The following is a 17,755-nucleotide window of genomic DNA, read 5'->3' on the forward strand; positions in this document are numbered from 1 at the left end:
TTCAAAATTAGAAATTTAACTATATTCTCATTATTATTTTTCATTACTTTAGCAAGATATTTCTGAGAATATTCTGGAAAGTGGAACAGATGACTTACCAATAGCTTTTATACAACATGAAAATACCGAAGCACAAGAAGGTAATACACATGCTTAGCTTGTAAGATCATTTGACAGAGGTTTGCTTGAAATACAACAACAAATACCTTAGCCAAATAAAATAACCCACTTAATACATATTAAATCAAACAAAAGTAAAAATGCAATGGTAGGCAAGAAAAACTGTCATCCAAAGGTTGAAGTAAGAATGTCAGTAAAAGAGTCGCCTTTTATTTTATTTAGTTTTTGATAATTTCATGCTTGTCTATTATATTTACATCATTTTCAGCTTTCTGACTATTCCTACAACCCGTTCTGTGCTCAAGTCCTTAATAATTCTCTGTGTGACTTCTCTTCTATACTATTGGTAAAGACACACTGTGTGTGTGTATGTGTGTGTATCTGTGTCTCTGTGTGTTTGTGAGTGCATGAATGCTTGTATGTATGTGTGTATTTGTTTAGTGTTGCTTATACGTACATGTGTTTAGGACTGATCACTGGAATTGCACAACCTATTATTCTACTATAGAGCTCATCTTTGGAAAATCAACGGATTTGTCTTTTTTTTTAGCAGCCACTGATTGCCTACAGATCTACATCTGGGGGTTGTGTATTGTGCAATTTACTTCACCTATAGTAGCATTTCATCTGGTATTGTCCTTATGCAGGTGTTTTTTTTCAGAAATCATACTTTTGAAATTTCATGGTAGCAATATCCAAGTCATGCATAGAAGATGCTGTGTAGTTTCAAGAGTCCTGGTACTCTGATTTTACAATTTAACTATCCCATTCTTGCTATTTTTTCTGATCCTTAGATTTAGGGTTTTATAATTGGGGGCTGGGCATATCATGGTAACTTCTTGAATTTTGATTAATTGTATATATATATATATATATATATATATATATATATATATATATATATATATATAATACTTCTATGTACTGCTTAAAGTAAATTCTTTGAGGAGAAATAACAGCTACATTCTTCTATGCATATAAACATGACTATAAGAGCAGCATAAGTATACTATTATAAGAAAGTGGTAGTAGTACATGACTCCTAGTGTTTATGATTTCTCCATCCATATGTTTGGTTAGTTTTCCAGAACAAGGAATAAATTTCTCATTGAGTGAGTCTCAAGATCAGTAGTACATCTGTTGGTTACCCAAAAAGTAAATGTGCCACTATCATAGCATGAGTGATATCTGCCATGCTTGTGGACATCTTGGTGTGTAACATTTTTCTGCTGGTGGGATTACTGATTGCTTATCTCCCTTGGCACTTTGCATAGCATGTTCTCATAGTATGAAAGCAAGTGTTCATGTCAGTTCCAGATAAATTACTCCAAATTCTGTGTCTAAAGTATGTGGTGTCTTGAGCAATTGGACCTTACAACTAAAACCATTCTTCTAGTTTCAATAAAACAATTATTTTCCAATCCTTGTCCAATTTCCTTAATTTGACAGTTTTGAATGTGCTTGTGGATGTGAGCATGAGATAAATGTTCTAAAAAATCTATGACATCTGAAAATGTAGATTTTAGAGAGCTTGGTCATTTATGAGAAGTGTGTTAATTTCTAGATGAGTTAGGCAAATATTAGTATTTCTTGAGACTGGCAACATGTAGTGTCTATACTAGTGATATACTGGTATTTCTACAACCAAGAAATTTATCTAAGGATATAATTATTCATATATAAATATATTTAATTGAAATTTTTAATAAGAGTAATTTTTCCATATTGTAATTACAATTGTATTTCAATCTATTGTCATAGAGCATTTTGTATCTAATTGTTATATTTATTTTTTTATATATAATATGTAGATATGTTAGAAGAACTAGAGCTAGAAACAATACTGGATTTAAAACTGGAAAGTGAAAATGTTTGTAATAATTATGAAGACTCTCAAAAATTGGTATGTAACTGTTTAAATTTAAATTTCTTACCAAATTCTCTTTGGTTTAGTGATTTTACCATAGTCCAAAGGAAACTTCATTTCAGGCTATTATATGCAGTATCTAGATGATAATTTAAAATTGAAATGAAAGACTTTTATCTATTATAAAACACATTGTACTCTTATAATACAGCTACATGGCTAATCATTTTCTTTTGTAAATAATTGGATGAATAATTATGTGATTATTACCTGTGCTTTATGTTAAGCTCTTTACAGGGCTGGAGAGTTTCATGGCTCTCCATGAATATTGGATGAGATAAAATTAAAGATTTCAGAGTTGGAGTCATTTCATAAAGCTGATTCTACCTGCAAGAACTAAATTTGTTATGTGATGATTATACTCAGTCATGCAAAGGAGAAATTTTTTTCATTATGGTCATTGGGTTATTTCAAGGTCATCATTTGAGAAGACAATATGGACATATAATCAACTAAACTGCCAATAAAAAGAATTTTTGATTCCATAAAGGAGGCTTAATTGTGAAGGAACAGCTCAACTATTTTGCCTAATTCAATGAAGAAGAGCAATTGTTTCCATATCATTGTCCAATGCCCTTAATGAATGTATATATATTTGTGTTAATGTAGAGAATCCAAATAGATTCAAGACACTATAATTTCCCTTTTCCATACTGTGTTCAGAGACACAATACAATGTTAGGTACTTACTGAAGTATGAGTGTGTTCTAAAGGCATTTTTAATGTTTCAAACCCACATAAATCTTTGTAGTCAATATCTACTCTATGTTGAGAAATCAAGTATTTCAGAGGGAATCCTATGCTATAGTGATAGAACACAAAACAAGTAAAAAGCAACTGTTTTAGGTCAGATAGGTGCATTTTTGTCATAAAGAAAACATATGGTGCAGGGATTTATGTAAGATTTTCATTAAGACAGGGTGGGAGTGAGAACGGTATTCTGTCATCAGAGCTCTAAGTATGAAGGCTAGCACGGTTTAGAAGATGAAGGAGTGACTACTCAGTAACTGTCAAAGAGAATGGCATTACTGTACATATAGAATAGTGGACAACATATTCTCATAACTTTTAAATTCTTGAATGATGAGAAAGTAGACTTGGTTATTCCATTAAATATGCAGAATGTGAAAATGTGTTTGGGGAAGATTTTTGTTCACGGATAAACATTTGCATCTTGAAACTGCATAGTGTTCTAATGTTGTTTAAAGGTAATGTAGGAAACAAAATCTTCTCTGCTTTATCATTTTGATCCAGATTTACCATCTATAAGAAATTAACAACATATGTCAGTTTTGTTTGTTTGCTTTTACTGAAATTAAGTACATTCTGCCTTGTTCCTTTCACAATCAACTTGATACAGTATAAATGCTTTTTAACATAATACATATCCCTTATCAAGCCTAACCACACAAATAGTGTCATTTTATAACACTTCATGATTAATGTTAAACTTGTACTAGCAGATGGCCCTACTAAGAATGTGAACATTTGTGGCATTAACATCCTCCAACTTTAGTAAGAAGTACATATTAGTTTTATGTATTATAATATTGAATAATTACCTTTATTGATACCTTTATTGATAGATGCATATCAGTTATTACTCTGTCTGTGGATGTTTTCCTCTGTTCTATATTTCTTGGATGTAATTGGGAAATAAAATATAGGCTTAAACTTGACTGTATATGATATTTCCCATTCAAATACCATGATCTTTGATATATACTGCATATACTCTCATGAAAAATTTTCTTAAAATCAGATATCACAGTATGTTCAAAAATAGAAAATAAGATCTTGTGGATATACATTACTAATATCATGTGACACAGTGTGTTTAACCATAATCCACTGCAGGAAGCTTCCAGAAAAGCTGCCCAGTCATCCAACATAGGAAATAATGCAAAAGAAGATGAAATAAATCAAGGTATGAGTCATCATTTAAAGATTTTTTATAAGACAATGTCTGAGATCTACATGAACAACCTGGACTTGAGTGAGAACAATAAAGGGCGAGGGTCGAGGGAAAGAGAGTAGAGATCCCAGCTGTATCAAGAACAGAGAGGGAGAACAAGGAATAGGAGACCATGATAAATGAAGACCACATGAGAAAAGGAAGAAACAAAGTGCTAAAGAGGCCCACAGAAATCCACAAAGATACCCCCACAATAGACTGCTGGCAATGGCCGAGAGACAACCGGGACTGACCTACTCCGGTGATGGGATGGCCAAACACCCTAATAGTTGTGCCAGAAACCCCATCCAAGGACTGAGGAATCTGGATGCAGACATCCATGGCTAGGCCCCGGGTGGAGTGCTGGGAGTCTAATTAGTGAGAAAGAGGAGGGTTTATATGAGCGAGAATTGTTGAAACCAAGTTTGGATAAAGCACAGGGACAAACAGCCAAACGAATGGAAACACATGAACTATGAACAAAAGGTTGAGGGGCCCCCAACTGGACCAGGCCCTCTGAATAGGTGAGACAGTTGATTGGCTTGATCTGTTTGGGAGGCATCTAGGCAGTGGTACCAGGTCCTGGGCTCATTGCATGAGTTAGCTGTTTGAAACCTGGGGCTTATGCAGGGACGCTTGGCTCACTCTGGGAGGAGGGGACTGGACCTGCCTGGACTGAGTCTATCAGGTCAATCTCAGTCCTGGGGGGCAAAGCTTTGCTCTGGAGGAGGTTGGAATGTGGAGTAGGCTGGGGGGAAGGGGAGGGGGGCAGGAAGGGGGAGAACAAGGGAATCTGTGGCTGTTATGTAGAACTGAATGGTATTGTAAAATAAAATAAAAAAAGATTTTACATAAGACAAATCCTAGTATAATATACTATATATACTATCCAAAGAAATCACTGAATAAATTTACACTTAGATAAGAGACAACAAAAGTGGTAATAAGCCCCATATGTTAATAAGCATGAGCAATGTGTAAAATTGAGATAGTCCCAGGAGGATCTGTGAGTTCTCTTGTACCTGAAATATCTAGGGTTATCCATGGTGTCCCTTTAGCCATTGACTCAACTGTGCATAACTAAAAGTTTCATGTTTGGTGAAAGATGTCTAACTGGGGCTTTATTTCTTATTTTATCTCTTAGTTAGAGGCTTCATTTGGATTTATTTTATATACATATACATTTAGAAATCTACAGTAGTAGGTTTCCATATGGTTTTTCAAGTGGACTTAGTAAATTGTCCATCCCCATATTCCCACCCTAACCTCTCTCTTCCATTGCCCTTCCTCCCACTGTCTCTCTATAATTATATGTTCTATTTACCTTTATTTGAATGATCCTCTCAAGCAGTCCCTTACTTGATGCATAATCTCTGTGGTTATATGGATTTTAGCATACATGTTGAAAACGTAAATGCTAACTAACACTCACACATGAGGGAAATTATACAATATTTGACTTTTGGATCTGGTTCTCCTCACTCATGATGGTTTTTCTCTAGCTTCATACATTTTTATGTAAATTTCCTAATTTCCTTTTTGATAGCAGCAAAACACCCCTTTGTGTAAGTGCACCACATTTTCATTATATATTTGTCAGTTAAAGGACACCTAGATTATTTCCTAAATATGGCTATTGCAAATAAATCAATAATGAAAACGTATGAGCAGGTAATTATGTAGTAGGATATAGAGACCTTTGGGTATTTGAGAGAGAGAGATGTATAGGTGGATTTTGAGAAGAATCAATATCCAGCTTCCTGAGAAAATGGCACACTGATTTCTATAATGGCTGTGAAAGTTTTCATTCTCATCAGCAATGAATAAGTGGCCCATTTGCCATATCTTCACAAGCATGAGTCATCATTTGCTTAATTGAACTTCGAACAGGGCTACAATGAAATCTCAAAGTACTTTTGATTTGCATTCTCCTGATAAATAAGATGATGAGCATTTATTAAAAGTTTGTCAGCAGTTTGTGTTTCATCTTAAAAAAAATTGTCATTGTATCCCTGAACACCATTATCATTGGGTTATTTGTTTCCTGGGAGTCCAATTTTTTCTTCTTTATGTTTTAGATATTAACTGTATGCTACAGTTTTAAATGCTTAAGTTCTTTTCATATTCTGTAGCTTGATATTTTTCCCAACTGATGGTGTCCTTTGCCATAAAGAAGCTTTCAGTTTCATGTGGTCCCATTATCTAAATATGGGTCTTAGTGCTATGGTACAGGTGTTCTCTAAAGAAGTCTTTCCTGTACCAGTGAGTTCAAGTCTATTACAAACTTTCTCTTCTGTCATATTCAGGGTATCTAGTCTTATTTTGAGATCCATGATCCATGTGAAGTTGAGTTTTGTTCAGGGTAATAAATACACCTATGTGCAGTCTTCATGTAGCCATAAAGTGTGGTGCTCATCGTGAGGGTACCTATTTTTTAACCAGAGTGTATTTCTAGTTTCTTTATCAAGAATCAGATGTCCTTAGTGTTTGGACATCAATTTGATTTCATTAATCAGCATGTCTATTGTGATGCTAGAACCATGATGTTTTTATTACTCTAGCTCTGTAATAAAACATACAATCTGGGTATGTAATAAAAACATACTATTTCTCCAACCTCTTTTGTATTGACACTCTTCTTAAATCTATCCAGGATATTTTTATTTCTATATGAACCTGAAAGGCTTTTTGATGCTTTTTTGGTTGTTTTCTTAACTTCTCTGAAAACTTATATTGGAATTTGATGAGAATTAAATTGAATCAATAGATTTCTTTTGATATATTTCATGTCAGCTACCCCCCAACCAGTAAAATAATAGGTGTTTATTTTGAAAGAAGGGAATGAGAATTCATTGCCATCCAAAGCCTTCATAAAGGTAGGTTTGAATTCTTATTGTACATGAGAATGACTGTACTTTCTTTGTCTTTCAGTTTGGGCTGAAAAATGTCCACATCCAGAGGTAAATGCCTTTTAATATTTATATTGAATAATTATATATTGATTGAACTCCAAAACACTGATTAAATATCTCATTTCAAAACTTATTCAGCTGAGGAATTACTGTCATCTAATCTCCCAATGCAAGTCTGAAACACAGCAATCTCAAACAGGTAAATTTTCTTTCTCTTGATCAGTGTATTCTGATACATTTCAAATGCACACAGTCTTCCCAATGCCAATTATATCTTGATGATAATTGTGGAAGTTTTTGTCATAAGCAATGCCAACTCACTAGTGGCATACATACTTCAAAAAGCATTGAAGTACATTACATTGACAATATAAAACATTTACAAATGACAGCTTAGCTTCAATGTTTAATACTTATGTTCCACTGCCTTATCATTTCCAGCATGCAATCTCTCTGTTTATTAGTGAGTTATAGAAGTCAATCATGAGACTAATGAGACTGCCCCAATGATTGACCATGATTTCTTGATACCTGGGTCTCAGAATGTACACCTACACAAATAAATAACTGTAAGGACAAGGCAGAAACTTAATTGAGCTCAGAGATTCTGTTCTGGACTGGACAAACAGCAGTATACAATACCTTCAGAAAAGAAAATCAATTTTTGTGTTGTTCTAGAACTCATAGTGCACTGCTTCACTTCATTCATAGTGCACTGTAATTTCATTATAAGGAATAGGAAATGTATTTAAGAATTCTTATCTATAATGTACTTCAATAACGCAGCATACACTATTATTTAGTGGAACAATCTTTGAAAATCCCAAAACTTGCATAGATATCTTGCCATAGGAAACTTTCAGCTTCAAGTGGGTCCATTTATTAAATGTGGGTCTTAGTGCCTGTGGTATAGGTGTCCTATTCAGAAAGTCTTTTCCTGTACCAATGAGTTCAAGATTATTCCACACTTTCTCTTCTGTCATATTCAGGGTTTCTGGTCTTATTTAGAGATCCTTGATTCATTTGGAATTGAGGTTTTTTTCAGGGTAATAAATACAGATCTATGTGTAGTCTTCTTAATGCAGCAACCAGGATGGGTTCACCTCCATGTGTGGAAGGTGTTTTTTACCTAGTGTGTATTTTTGGTTTCTATATGGAAAAAATCATGTGTCTATTAATGTGTGGATCTCCGTTTGATGTTCAATTTGATTTCATTAATCAACATGTCTTTTGTGATGTTAGAACAATGCTGTTTTTATTAGTTTAGCTCTATAACAAAACATGAAATCTAAGATAGTGATTTCTCCATCCTCTTTTAGTATTAAGTATCCTTTTATCTCTATCCAGAGTTAGGTTTTTCATTCTTTTGTTCTTTTTTATTTAATTTTTTCTTTACTTATCAACCATTGATTTCCCCCTCTCATCTCTCTCCTCCTCTCTCCCCCAGCCCATCCCCAGCCCCTCCTTCAAAAGGGTAAGGCCTCCCAAGGGCAGTTAGCAAAGCCTGGTACAATCAATTGAGGCAGAACCAAATCCCTCCCCACTGCATCAAGACTAAGGCTTCCCATCACAGGTAATGGGCTCCAGAAAGCCAGTTCATGCACCAGAGATAGATCATGGTTCCACTGCCAGGGGCCCTTCCAACAGACAAACCGACACAACTGTCACAGCTGTCCACAGCTGTCAGCCTGAACTTCGTGTGTTCCTATGAGCTTGGTTCAGTTGTCTCTGTAGATTTCCCTATCGTGATCTTGACTCCTATGCTTGTATAATCCCTCTTCCTTCTCTTCAACTGGATTTTTGGAGCTCAGCCCGATGTTTGGTTGTGGATCTCTGCATCTGCTTCCGCCAGTTCCTGGATGAAGGCTCTATGATGACAGTTAGGGTATTCACAATCTGAGAACCAGGGTAGGTCAGTTCAGGCACTCTCTCCACTATTGCTAGGGAATTTCCCTAGCACCAGGTTTCATTCTTACCCCACAATGTCTCCCTCTATCAAGATCTCTTTTATTGCTCTCCCACTCCATCCCTTCCCCAGTTCAAAAATCCCATCCCCTCATGTTCTCATGCCCTATACTCTCCTCTCTATTGCCTCTCCTTATCCCACTTTACTCATGGAGATCTCATCTGCTTCCCCTTCCCAAGGCAATCCATCTGACCCTCTTAGAGTCCTTGTTTCCTATTACCTCTGGAGCAATGGGTTATAGTCTGATTATCTTTTGCTTTACAACTGGTATCCACTGATGAGTGAGTACATATTATGTTTTTCCTTTTGAATATGGGCTACCTCACTCAGGATGATATTTTCTAGTTCCATCCATTTGGCTGCAAACCTCATGATGTCATTGTTTTTTCATAGCTGAGTAATACTCCATTGTATATGTGTACCACATTTTCTCTATTCATTCTTCTGTTAAGTGGCATCTAGTTTTTTTTCCAGGTTCTGGCTATTATGAATACTGCTGCTATGAACATAGTTGAGCAAGTGTCCTGGATAATTTAGCATCCATTTTGCATATGCCCAAGAATGGTATCATTGAGTCTTAAGGTAGATTGGTTCCCAATTTTCTGAGAAGTCGACATATTGATTTCCAAAGAGACTGTGTAAGTTTGCACTCCCACCAACAGTGGAGGAGTATTACCCTTGCTCCACGTCCTCTCCAACATACACTGTCATCTGTGTTTTGGATTTTAGTCATTCTGACAGGTGTAAGATGGTTTCTCAGAGTTGTTTTGATTTGCATTTCCCTGATGACTAATGATGTTGATCAAATTCTCAAATGTCTTTTGACCATTTGAGATCCTTCTATTGAGAATTCTCTGTTTATATATGTAGCCCATATATTTTATTTTATTGTACTGTTTGGTAGTTTGATGTCTAGTTTCTTGAGTTGTATATAATTTGTGATCAGCCCTCTGTCAGATGTGAGGCTGGTGAAGATCTTTTCCCATTCTGTAAGCTGTCATTTTGTCTTATATACTGTGTCCTTTGCCTTATAGAAGCTTCTCAGTTTCAGGAGGTCCCATTTATTAATTGTTATTCTCAGTGTCTGTGCCTGACAAAGTTGCTTTATTGTAAAGGATTGTTTAGCTATCCTTGTTTTTTTCCCATATGAAGTTGAGTATTTTTCTTTTGATGTCTGTGAAGAATTGTGTTGGAATTTTGATGGGGATTGTATTGAATCTGTAGAATGATTTTCATTTTTATTACATTGATTTTGCCTATCCATGAGCATGGGAGATCATTCCATTTTCTGATATCCTCTTTAATTTCTTTCTTTTGGTCTTTCACTTGTTTGGTTAGAGTTACGCCAAGATATTTTATATTATTTGTGGCTATTGTAAAGGGTGATGTTTTTCTGATTTCTGTCTTGGCCCATTTATCATTTGTATATAGGAAGGCTATTGTTTTTTTTTGAGTTAATTTTGTATCCCTCCACATTACTGAAGTTGTTTTTATCAGTTTTAGGAGTTCCCTGGTAGAATTTTTGGGGTCATTTATGTATACTATCATAACATCTGCAAATAGTGAAAGTTTGACTTTTTCCTTTCCAATTTGTGTCCCCCTTGACTTGCTTTTGTTGTCTTATTGCTCTAGCTAGAACTTCGAGTACTATATTGAATACATATCTTGAGAGTGGACAGCCTTGCCTTTTCCTTATTTTATTGGAATTGATTTGTGTTTATGTCCATTTAATTTGACGTTGGCTATTGGCTTGCTGTAAATTGCTTATATCATGGTTAGGTATGTTCCTTGTTTTTCTGATCTCTGCAAGCCCTTTATCATGAAGGAGTGTTGAATTTTGTAAAAGGCTTTTTCAGTATCTAATGAGATGAGCATGTGCTTTTTTTTTACAGTTTGTTTATATGGTGGATTTCATTGAGAGATTTTCATATGTTGAATCATTCATGCATCTTTGAGATGAAGCCTACTTGATCATGTGGATGATTTTTATGTGTTGGTGGAGTCAGTTTGCCAGTATTTTATTGAGTATTTTTACATCAAAATTCATCAGGGAGATTGGTCTGTAATTCTCTTTCTTTGTTGCATCTTTGTGTCATCTGAGTATCAGGGTAAGTGTAGCCCCATAGAAAGAGTTTGGCAATGTTCCTTCAGTTTCTATTGTGTGGAATGATTTGAAGAATACTGGCAGTAATTCTTTTTTTTTTAGAAATTATGGTAGAATTCTGCGTTGAAACTATCTGGCCCTGGGCTTTTTTTTAAGTTGGGAGACTTTTAATGACTGCTTCTATTTCCATAGGGATTATAGGTCTTTTCAAATTATTTTTCCAGTTTTGATTTAATATTGGTATTGGGTACTTATCCAGAAAATTGTCCATTTCTTTTATATTTTCCAACTTTGTGGAATACAGGTGTTTAAAGTATGACCTGATGATTCTCTGGATTTACTCATTGTCCATTGTTATGTCTCCCTTTTCATTTCTGATTTTGTTAATTTGGATGCTCTCTCTCTCTCTCTCTCTGCCTTTTGGTTAGTTTGGATAAGGGTTTGTCTATCTTGTTGATTTTCTCAAAGGATCAACTCTTGTTTCATTGATTCTTTAAACTGTTCTCTTTGTTTCTATTTTATTGATTTCAGCACTCAAGTTGATCATTTCCTGGCATCTACAACTCCTGTTTGACTTTGCTTCTTTTTCTTCTAGAGTTTTCATGTGTGCTGTTAAGTTGCTAGTGTGAGATTTCTCCAGCTACTTAATGCAGGCATTTAGCACTATGAACTTTCCTCTTAGCACTGCCTTCATAGTGTCCCATAAGTTTGGGTATGTTGTACATTCATTTTCATTGAATTCTAGGAAGTTTTTAGTTTCTTTATTTCTTCCTCTACTCAGTAGTGATTCAGCTGAGCATTATTCAGTTGCCATGAGTTTGTAGGCTTTCTGTAATTTGTGTTGTTGTTGAATTATAACTTTAAGCCATGGAGGTCCAATAAATCACAAGAGGTTATTTCAATTTTTTTGTCTTTTAGGATTTGCTTTGTGACCAAGTATGTCAGTTTTAGAAAAAGTTGCATGTGGTGCAGAGAAGAAGGTATATTATTTTGTGTTTAGGTGGAATATTCTGCAGATGTCTATTAATTCCATATGTGTTATAAGGTCTCTTAGTTCCCTTATTTCTGTGTTAAGTTTCTGTTTGGCAGACCTGTCCATTGGTGAGAGTTGGGTGTTGAAGTCTCTCACTATTAGTATGTGTGGTTTGATGTGTGATTTAAGCTTTAGTAATGTTTCCTTTACATATGTGGGTGTCCTTGTATTTTGGGCATAAATGTTCAGAATTGAGACTTCATCTTAATAGATTTTTCTTGTGATGAATAAATAATGTCCTTCTCAATCTCTTTTGATTAATTTAGTTGAAGTCTATATTTTTTTAGATATTGGGATAGCTACATAAGCATGCTTCCTAAATCCATTAGATTAGAAATTTTTTCAAACCCTTTATTCTGAGATAATGTCTATCTCTGAAGTTGTGTGTGTGTGTGTGTGTGTGTGTGTGTGTGTGTGTGTGTGTGTGTGTGTTTCCCTTCTCTGGGATTTGTTGGTATGAGATTATCTATTTCATGTGTTTTTGTGGGTGCATCTAACTGCCTTAGGTTTGAGTTTTCCTTCTAGTGTAATCTGTAGGGCTAGATTGGTGGATAGTTATTGTTCAAATCTGGTTTTGTCATGGAATATCTTGTTTACTTGGTCTATGGTGATTGAAAGTTTTGCTGAGGATAATAGTCTGGGCTGGCATCCTTGGTCTCTTAATGTTTGCATAATGTCTGTCCAGAATTTTCTGTCTTTCAGTCTCCATTGAGAAGTGTGTTATTTGGTGGGTCTGCCTGCCTTTATATGTTACTTGACCATTTTCCTTTGCAGCTCTTAATATTTTTTCTTTATATTGTATGTTTAGTGGTTTGGTTATTATATGGCAAGGCAACTTTTTCTGAGTCCAAGCTATTTGGTGTTCTGTAAGCTTCTTGTATCTTCATAGGCATTTCCTTCTCTAATTTGGGAAAGTTTTCTTCTATGATTTTGTTGAATATATTTCCTCTGCCTTTGAGCTGGTATTCTTCTCCTTTTTCTATCCCTATTGTTCTTGGTTTGGTCTATTCATAGTGTTCCAGATTTCCTGGACATTTTGTTTGATTACTTTGTTGGCCTTAATGTTTTCTTTGACTGATGAGTATGTTTCCTCTATCGTATCTTCAACGCCAGAAATTCTCTCTTCCATCTCTTGCATTTTGTTGGTTAGGCTTGCATCTGTGGTTTTTGTTCATTTACTCAGATTTTCCATTTCCATCATTCTCTTGGTTTGTGTCTTCTTTATTGCCTCTATTTCAGTTTTTAAGTCTTGAGCTGTTTACTTCACCTGTTTGATTGCTTGTTTTCTTGATTTTCTGGATTTATTGTTTTCTTCCAATTTTTTGTCTTTTCCTTAATTTTGTCAAGGAAAATTTTCATTTTCTCTTTAAAGCCCTCTATCATCTTAATAAAGTCATTGTTAAGGTCATTCTCTTCTGCTTCTTCTATGCTTGGATGTTATGATCTTGCTGTAGTAGAACCACTAGGTTCTGGTGGTGCCATATTGCTCTTTATGCTGTTGAATGTGTTCTTATACTGGCATCTACCCATCTCTTCCTCCAATCAGTACAAGTGGTATCTGTATCTCAAGGAGCTGCTCTTGGTCCAATAGGCACTTATGGTATGTGAGTCTCAAGGAACAGCTAAGGTCTCTGGGGGATGGGTGGATTTGGGCACAGATTGGAACTTGTGGATTGCAGGGTTCAATGAGGGGGTGGTGATGAGAAGACCTGCCCACAGGAGTCTTGCCTCCTGGCCTGCAACTGTGGCTGCAATGAGTTCGGGTATGTGGGAATGGGTTGTGCCCCTGGGCCTAAGGCCTAGAGGCTGGGATGTCTGGCTGGGAGAGCAGTGACTCACCTCTTAGTCCAATTGAATCTGGCAGAGTCTATGTCTCAGGGAGCAGCTGCAGTTTTGGTGGGATGGGTAGGTATGGGGCACAGAGTGGGAATTGTAGATTACAGGTTCTAAAGGGAGGTGATGGTAGTCAGGCCTGCCTGCAGGAGTCTTGCCTGCTGGCATGCAACTGGGGCTGCACTGAGTAGGGGTATGGGGACACAGGTTGTGCCCCTTGGCCTAAGGTCTAAAGCCTGAGGTGGCTGTCTAGGAAAACAGTGACTCACCTCTTGGTCCAATTGGAGATAGCAGAGTCTGTCCATTCTTTTGTTCTTATGTTTGGTTGTTTTTATTTCCATATGAATCTGAAAGTTATTTTGATGCTGTTGTGGTTGTTTTTTCAATTTTTTTTTTTGACAAATTTTGTTTTTCTCTTTCAGTTTGGGCTGAAAAATGTCCTCACCCAGAGGTAAATGCCTTTTAATATTTATATCGAATAATTACATATTGATTGAAGTCCAAAACATTGATTAAATATCTCATTTCAAAATCCATTCAGCTGGGGCATTATTCTCATCGAATTTCCAAACCAGAGTCTGAAACACAGCAATCTCAAACAGGTAAATTTTGTAAGTCACATTTTCCTGATCAATGTATTTTAATATATTTCAAAAGCACACAGTCTTCCCAATGACAATTATATCTTGATGATAGTGATGATAGAATTTGACATAAGCAATACCATCTCACTAGTGGCATACATGCTTGAAAAATATTACACTGACAATATAAAACATTTACAAATATAAGCTCAGGTTCAAATGTTTAATACTCGTGATCTAAGACTTTATCTCGGGCGGTGGTGGCGCACGCCTTTAATCCCAGCACTCGGGAGGCAGAGCCAGGCGGATCTCTGTGAGTTCGAGGCCAGCCTGGTCTCCAAAGCGAGTTCCAGGAAAGGCGCAAAACTACACAAAGAAACCCTGTCTCGAAAAACCAAAAAAAAAAAAAAAAAAGACTTTATCTCTTCCAGTGTGCAGTCTCTCTGTTTATTAGTAACTTATAAAAGTCAATCATGAGACTAATGACACTTCCCCAATATTTGGCCATGATTTCTTGATACCTAGATCTCAGAATGAATACTTAGACTCAAAGATACCAGAAATAACAAGGCAAAAACTTATTTGAACTCAGAGATTCTGTTCTGGAATGGTCAAACAGTAATATACCACATCTTCAGAAGGAAACCAATTTTTGTGTTGTTCTAGAACTCATAATGTACAATCTTACCTTCATCTGTGGTGCACTGTCACATAGTAACAAGGAATAGGAAATGCATTTATATTTCATATCTATATTTCAATAACACAGTGCACACTATCATATGGTATAGTGGTTATTTAAAATCCTATAACTTATAAACATATCTTGCCATAAAGAAGCTTTCAGCTTCATGCAGTCCCATTTATTAAATGTGGGTCTTAGTACCTGTGCTACAGGTGTTCTATTCAGAAAATCTTTTCTTGTAACAGTCAGTTCACATTGTCTTCCTTCATATTTTGTGTTTCTGGTGTCATTTTGAGATCCTTGATTCACTTGGAGTTGAGTTTTGTTCAGGGTGAGAAATATAGGTCAATGTGTATTCTTCTTCTTGAAGCCATGAAGTTTGGTGAGTACCATGTATTGAAACTGTATTTTTCCCAGTGTGTATTTCTAGTTTCTTTATCAAAACATAGGTGTATGGGCTTAGGTTTGGTGTTCAGTTTGATTTCATTGGTCAACATGTATATTGTGATGCTAGAATCATGATGTTCTCATTACTCTACACCTGAAAAAGTCATGAAATCTGGGATGGTGGTTTCTCCAACTTTTTTTATTGGGATTTGTTTCACCTCCCTCGAGGGTTTTTTCTTTTTCTTTGTTTTTATTTCTATATGGAGATGAAAAGCCTTTTCATGCTGTTGTGGTTATTTTTTCAATTTCAATGACTAATTATGTTGGAATTTTGATGGGGATTACATTGAATCTATAGATTACTTTTGGAATGCTTCAGTTTACTTCTGTCAGCTGCTGTTCTAACCAGTAAACTAATAGGTGTTTATCTAGAAAGAAAGCCATCCAAAGTCTACATAAAGTTACTTTTGTGGTGCTCATTGTACAGGAGATTGGTAATTTATCCTTTCTCTTTTAGTTTGGGCTGAAAAATGTCCTCACCCAGAGGTAAATGACTTTTAATATTTTTACTGAATAGTTAATTACATGTTGCTTGAATTCCAAAACACTGATTAAATATCTCATTTCAAAATTCATTCAGCTGAGGCATTATTCACATCTAATCTCCAAACTGGAGTCACAACCAGGTAAATTGCGTAAGTCACATTCTTCTGATCAATGCATTTTACTACATTTCAAGTGCATGCAGACTTCCTTATGTCCATTATATCTTGATGATAGTGATGATAGGGTTTGACATAAGCAGTGCCTCTCACCTGTGGCATACATGCTTGAAAAACATTCACAAGGACAATATGAATTATTAGTAAATGTAAGCACAGCTTCAATGTTTAATACTCAAGTTCAATCACCTTAACCTTTCCAATGTGCAATCCCTTTGTTTTAGTGACTTCTAGAAGTCAATTATGAAACTAATGTGACTTCCCCAAAATTTTAACATCATTTCTGGACACCTGGGTCTCAGAATGCACACTTACAGTAAAGCTCCCTGAAATTGTACCAGTAAAGAAACCATGTCTGGTATGGTTTACTTACTTCCAAAACCTAAAGCCAAAAACTATCAGAATCACACAAAGTAATTAAAAGAAAACAGGAAACAAAAGTAAATGAGATCTTTTGGCCTAAGAATGACCCTATATATAGATCCTACATGTCAAGGAGAAAAACTGATACAACTGTAACAAAGTGGGTTCAAGTTGAAGTGGCAAAGAAGAGTTTAAGCATTATCTTGACCTAGGGTAGCCACAATGACAGCAACAACAATTTTTCTTGGGAAAAAAAGGATGTACAGTACAGAATGACTCCATGTGATAGAATGAGTCATAAAAGAACAATTTGTTAGTGCAGAGCATAAGTATGTTAATCTGTTCACAGAAAATGGGTGGTAAACCAAGTACAATTTTGGTGAAGTAAACAGTGAGTTATTTAAAGTTACTCTTGGAAGTCAAGGATAGTTTACAGAATGAATGTGTTATTTTCCCACATTTTCTTCACATGTGGATGTAAGCATATATGTCATTTATGAGTTTCCTGACAAATCATATAAAGCATGTATGACTCAAAACTGGCCAATATGTAGTACCTGTCCAAGTGTTGATTTGTCCACAATTACAAGTTTTCTTGAGGATGTAAATATACAGCTATACCATGTGGTTAATTGAAATAACATATAAAAAATAAAACCCTAACTTTCCATTATTTCTATTTCTATAGAATATTATTTTGCCTAATTGTTTTTCATTTTTTATTTAAAGATACACATTTTTCAGAAGAACTAGAAGAAGAAATAATAGAATCTAAACTGGAAAATGAGAGAAGTTTTGAAAAGATTGCAGATAATCAAGAATTTGTACGTAAAATTTAAATTTAAATTTCTCATTTTCTATTGTTTGCTTCAATGACTTTGCCATAGGCTGACATGCTACATTTTAAACCACCTTATTCTGTCAAAAAATTAATAATTGAATATTAAAATGAAAGCATTTAATCTATTCTTAATTACAGAGTATTCTTAGAATCCATGACATCACTAAATATTTCCTTTTTATGTATACTAAGTCAGTGTCTGAAAATTTTGTAATTGCTCCATTTTTAATGTATTTACATACCTGGGTAAAGATAAGATTCAATGTGAATGCCATGGATCAGCCTTTGAAGTAACAATGCATCCTGTATATTCTACATACCCTC

General features: G+C 35.3%; 1 protein-coding gene across 8 annotated transcripts in view; it reads left to right on the plus strand.

Annotated features, from left to right (window-relative positions):
* LOC102926814 (uncharacterized) overlaps window positions 1-17,755 on the plus strand; it is a 90,300-nt gene that overhangs the window by 20,242 nt on the left and 52,303 nt on the right. For 6 of the 8 annotated variants that reach the window (XR_013042134.1, XR_013042133.1, XM_076544089.1 and 3 more), the window contains exons 9-18: window positions 53-140; window positions 1,932-2,023; window positions 3,905-3,974; window positions 6,933-6,961; window positions 7,052-7,112; window positions 14,272-14,300; window positions 14,391-14,451; window positions 16,023-16,051; window positions 16,146-16,191; window positions 17,320-17,414. Coding sequence is in view for 6 of the 8 variants with exons in the window: in XM_076544089.1 (XP_076400204.1) it covers window positions 53-140; window positions 1,932-2,023; window positions 3,905-3,974; window positions 6,933-6,961; window positions 7,052-7,112; window positions 14,272-14,300; window positions 14,391-14,451; window positions 16,023-16,051; window positions 16,146-16,191; window positions 17,320-17,414 (600 nt within the window). In the remaining 2 variants the exon portion in view is untranslated. The remainder of the gene's footprint in view (window positions 1-52; window positions 141-1,931; window positions 2,024-3,904; window positions 3,975-6,932; window positions 6,962-7,051; window positions 7,113-14,271; window positions 14,301-14,390; window positions 14,452-16,022; window positions 16,052-16,145; window positions 16,192-17,319; window positions 17,415-17,755) is intronic. The other 2 variants (XM_076544091.1, XM_076544094.1) reach the window with 2 other exon arrangements.

The sequence above is a fragment of the Peromyscus maniculatus genome, chromosome 1 (assembly GCF_049852395.1).
Source record: "Peromyscus maniculatus bairdii isolate BWxNUB_F1_BW_parent chromosome 1, HU_Pman_BW_mat_3.1, whole genome shotgun sequence".
Lineage (NCBI taxonomy): Eukaryota > Metazoa > Chordata > Mammalia > Rodentia > Cricetidae > Peromyscus > Peromyscus maniculatus.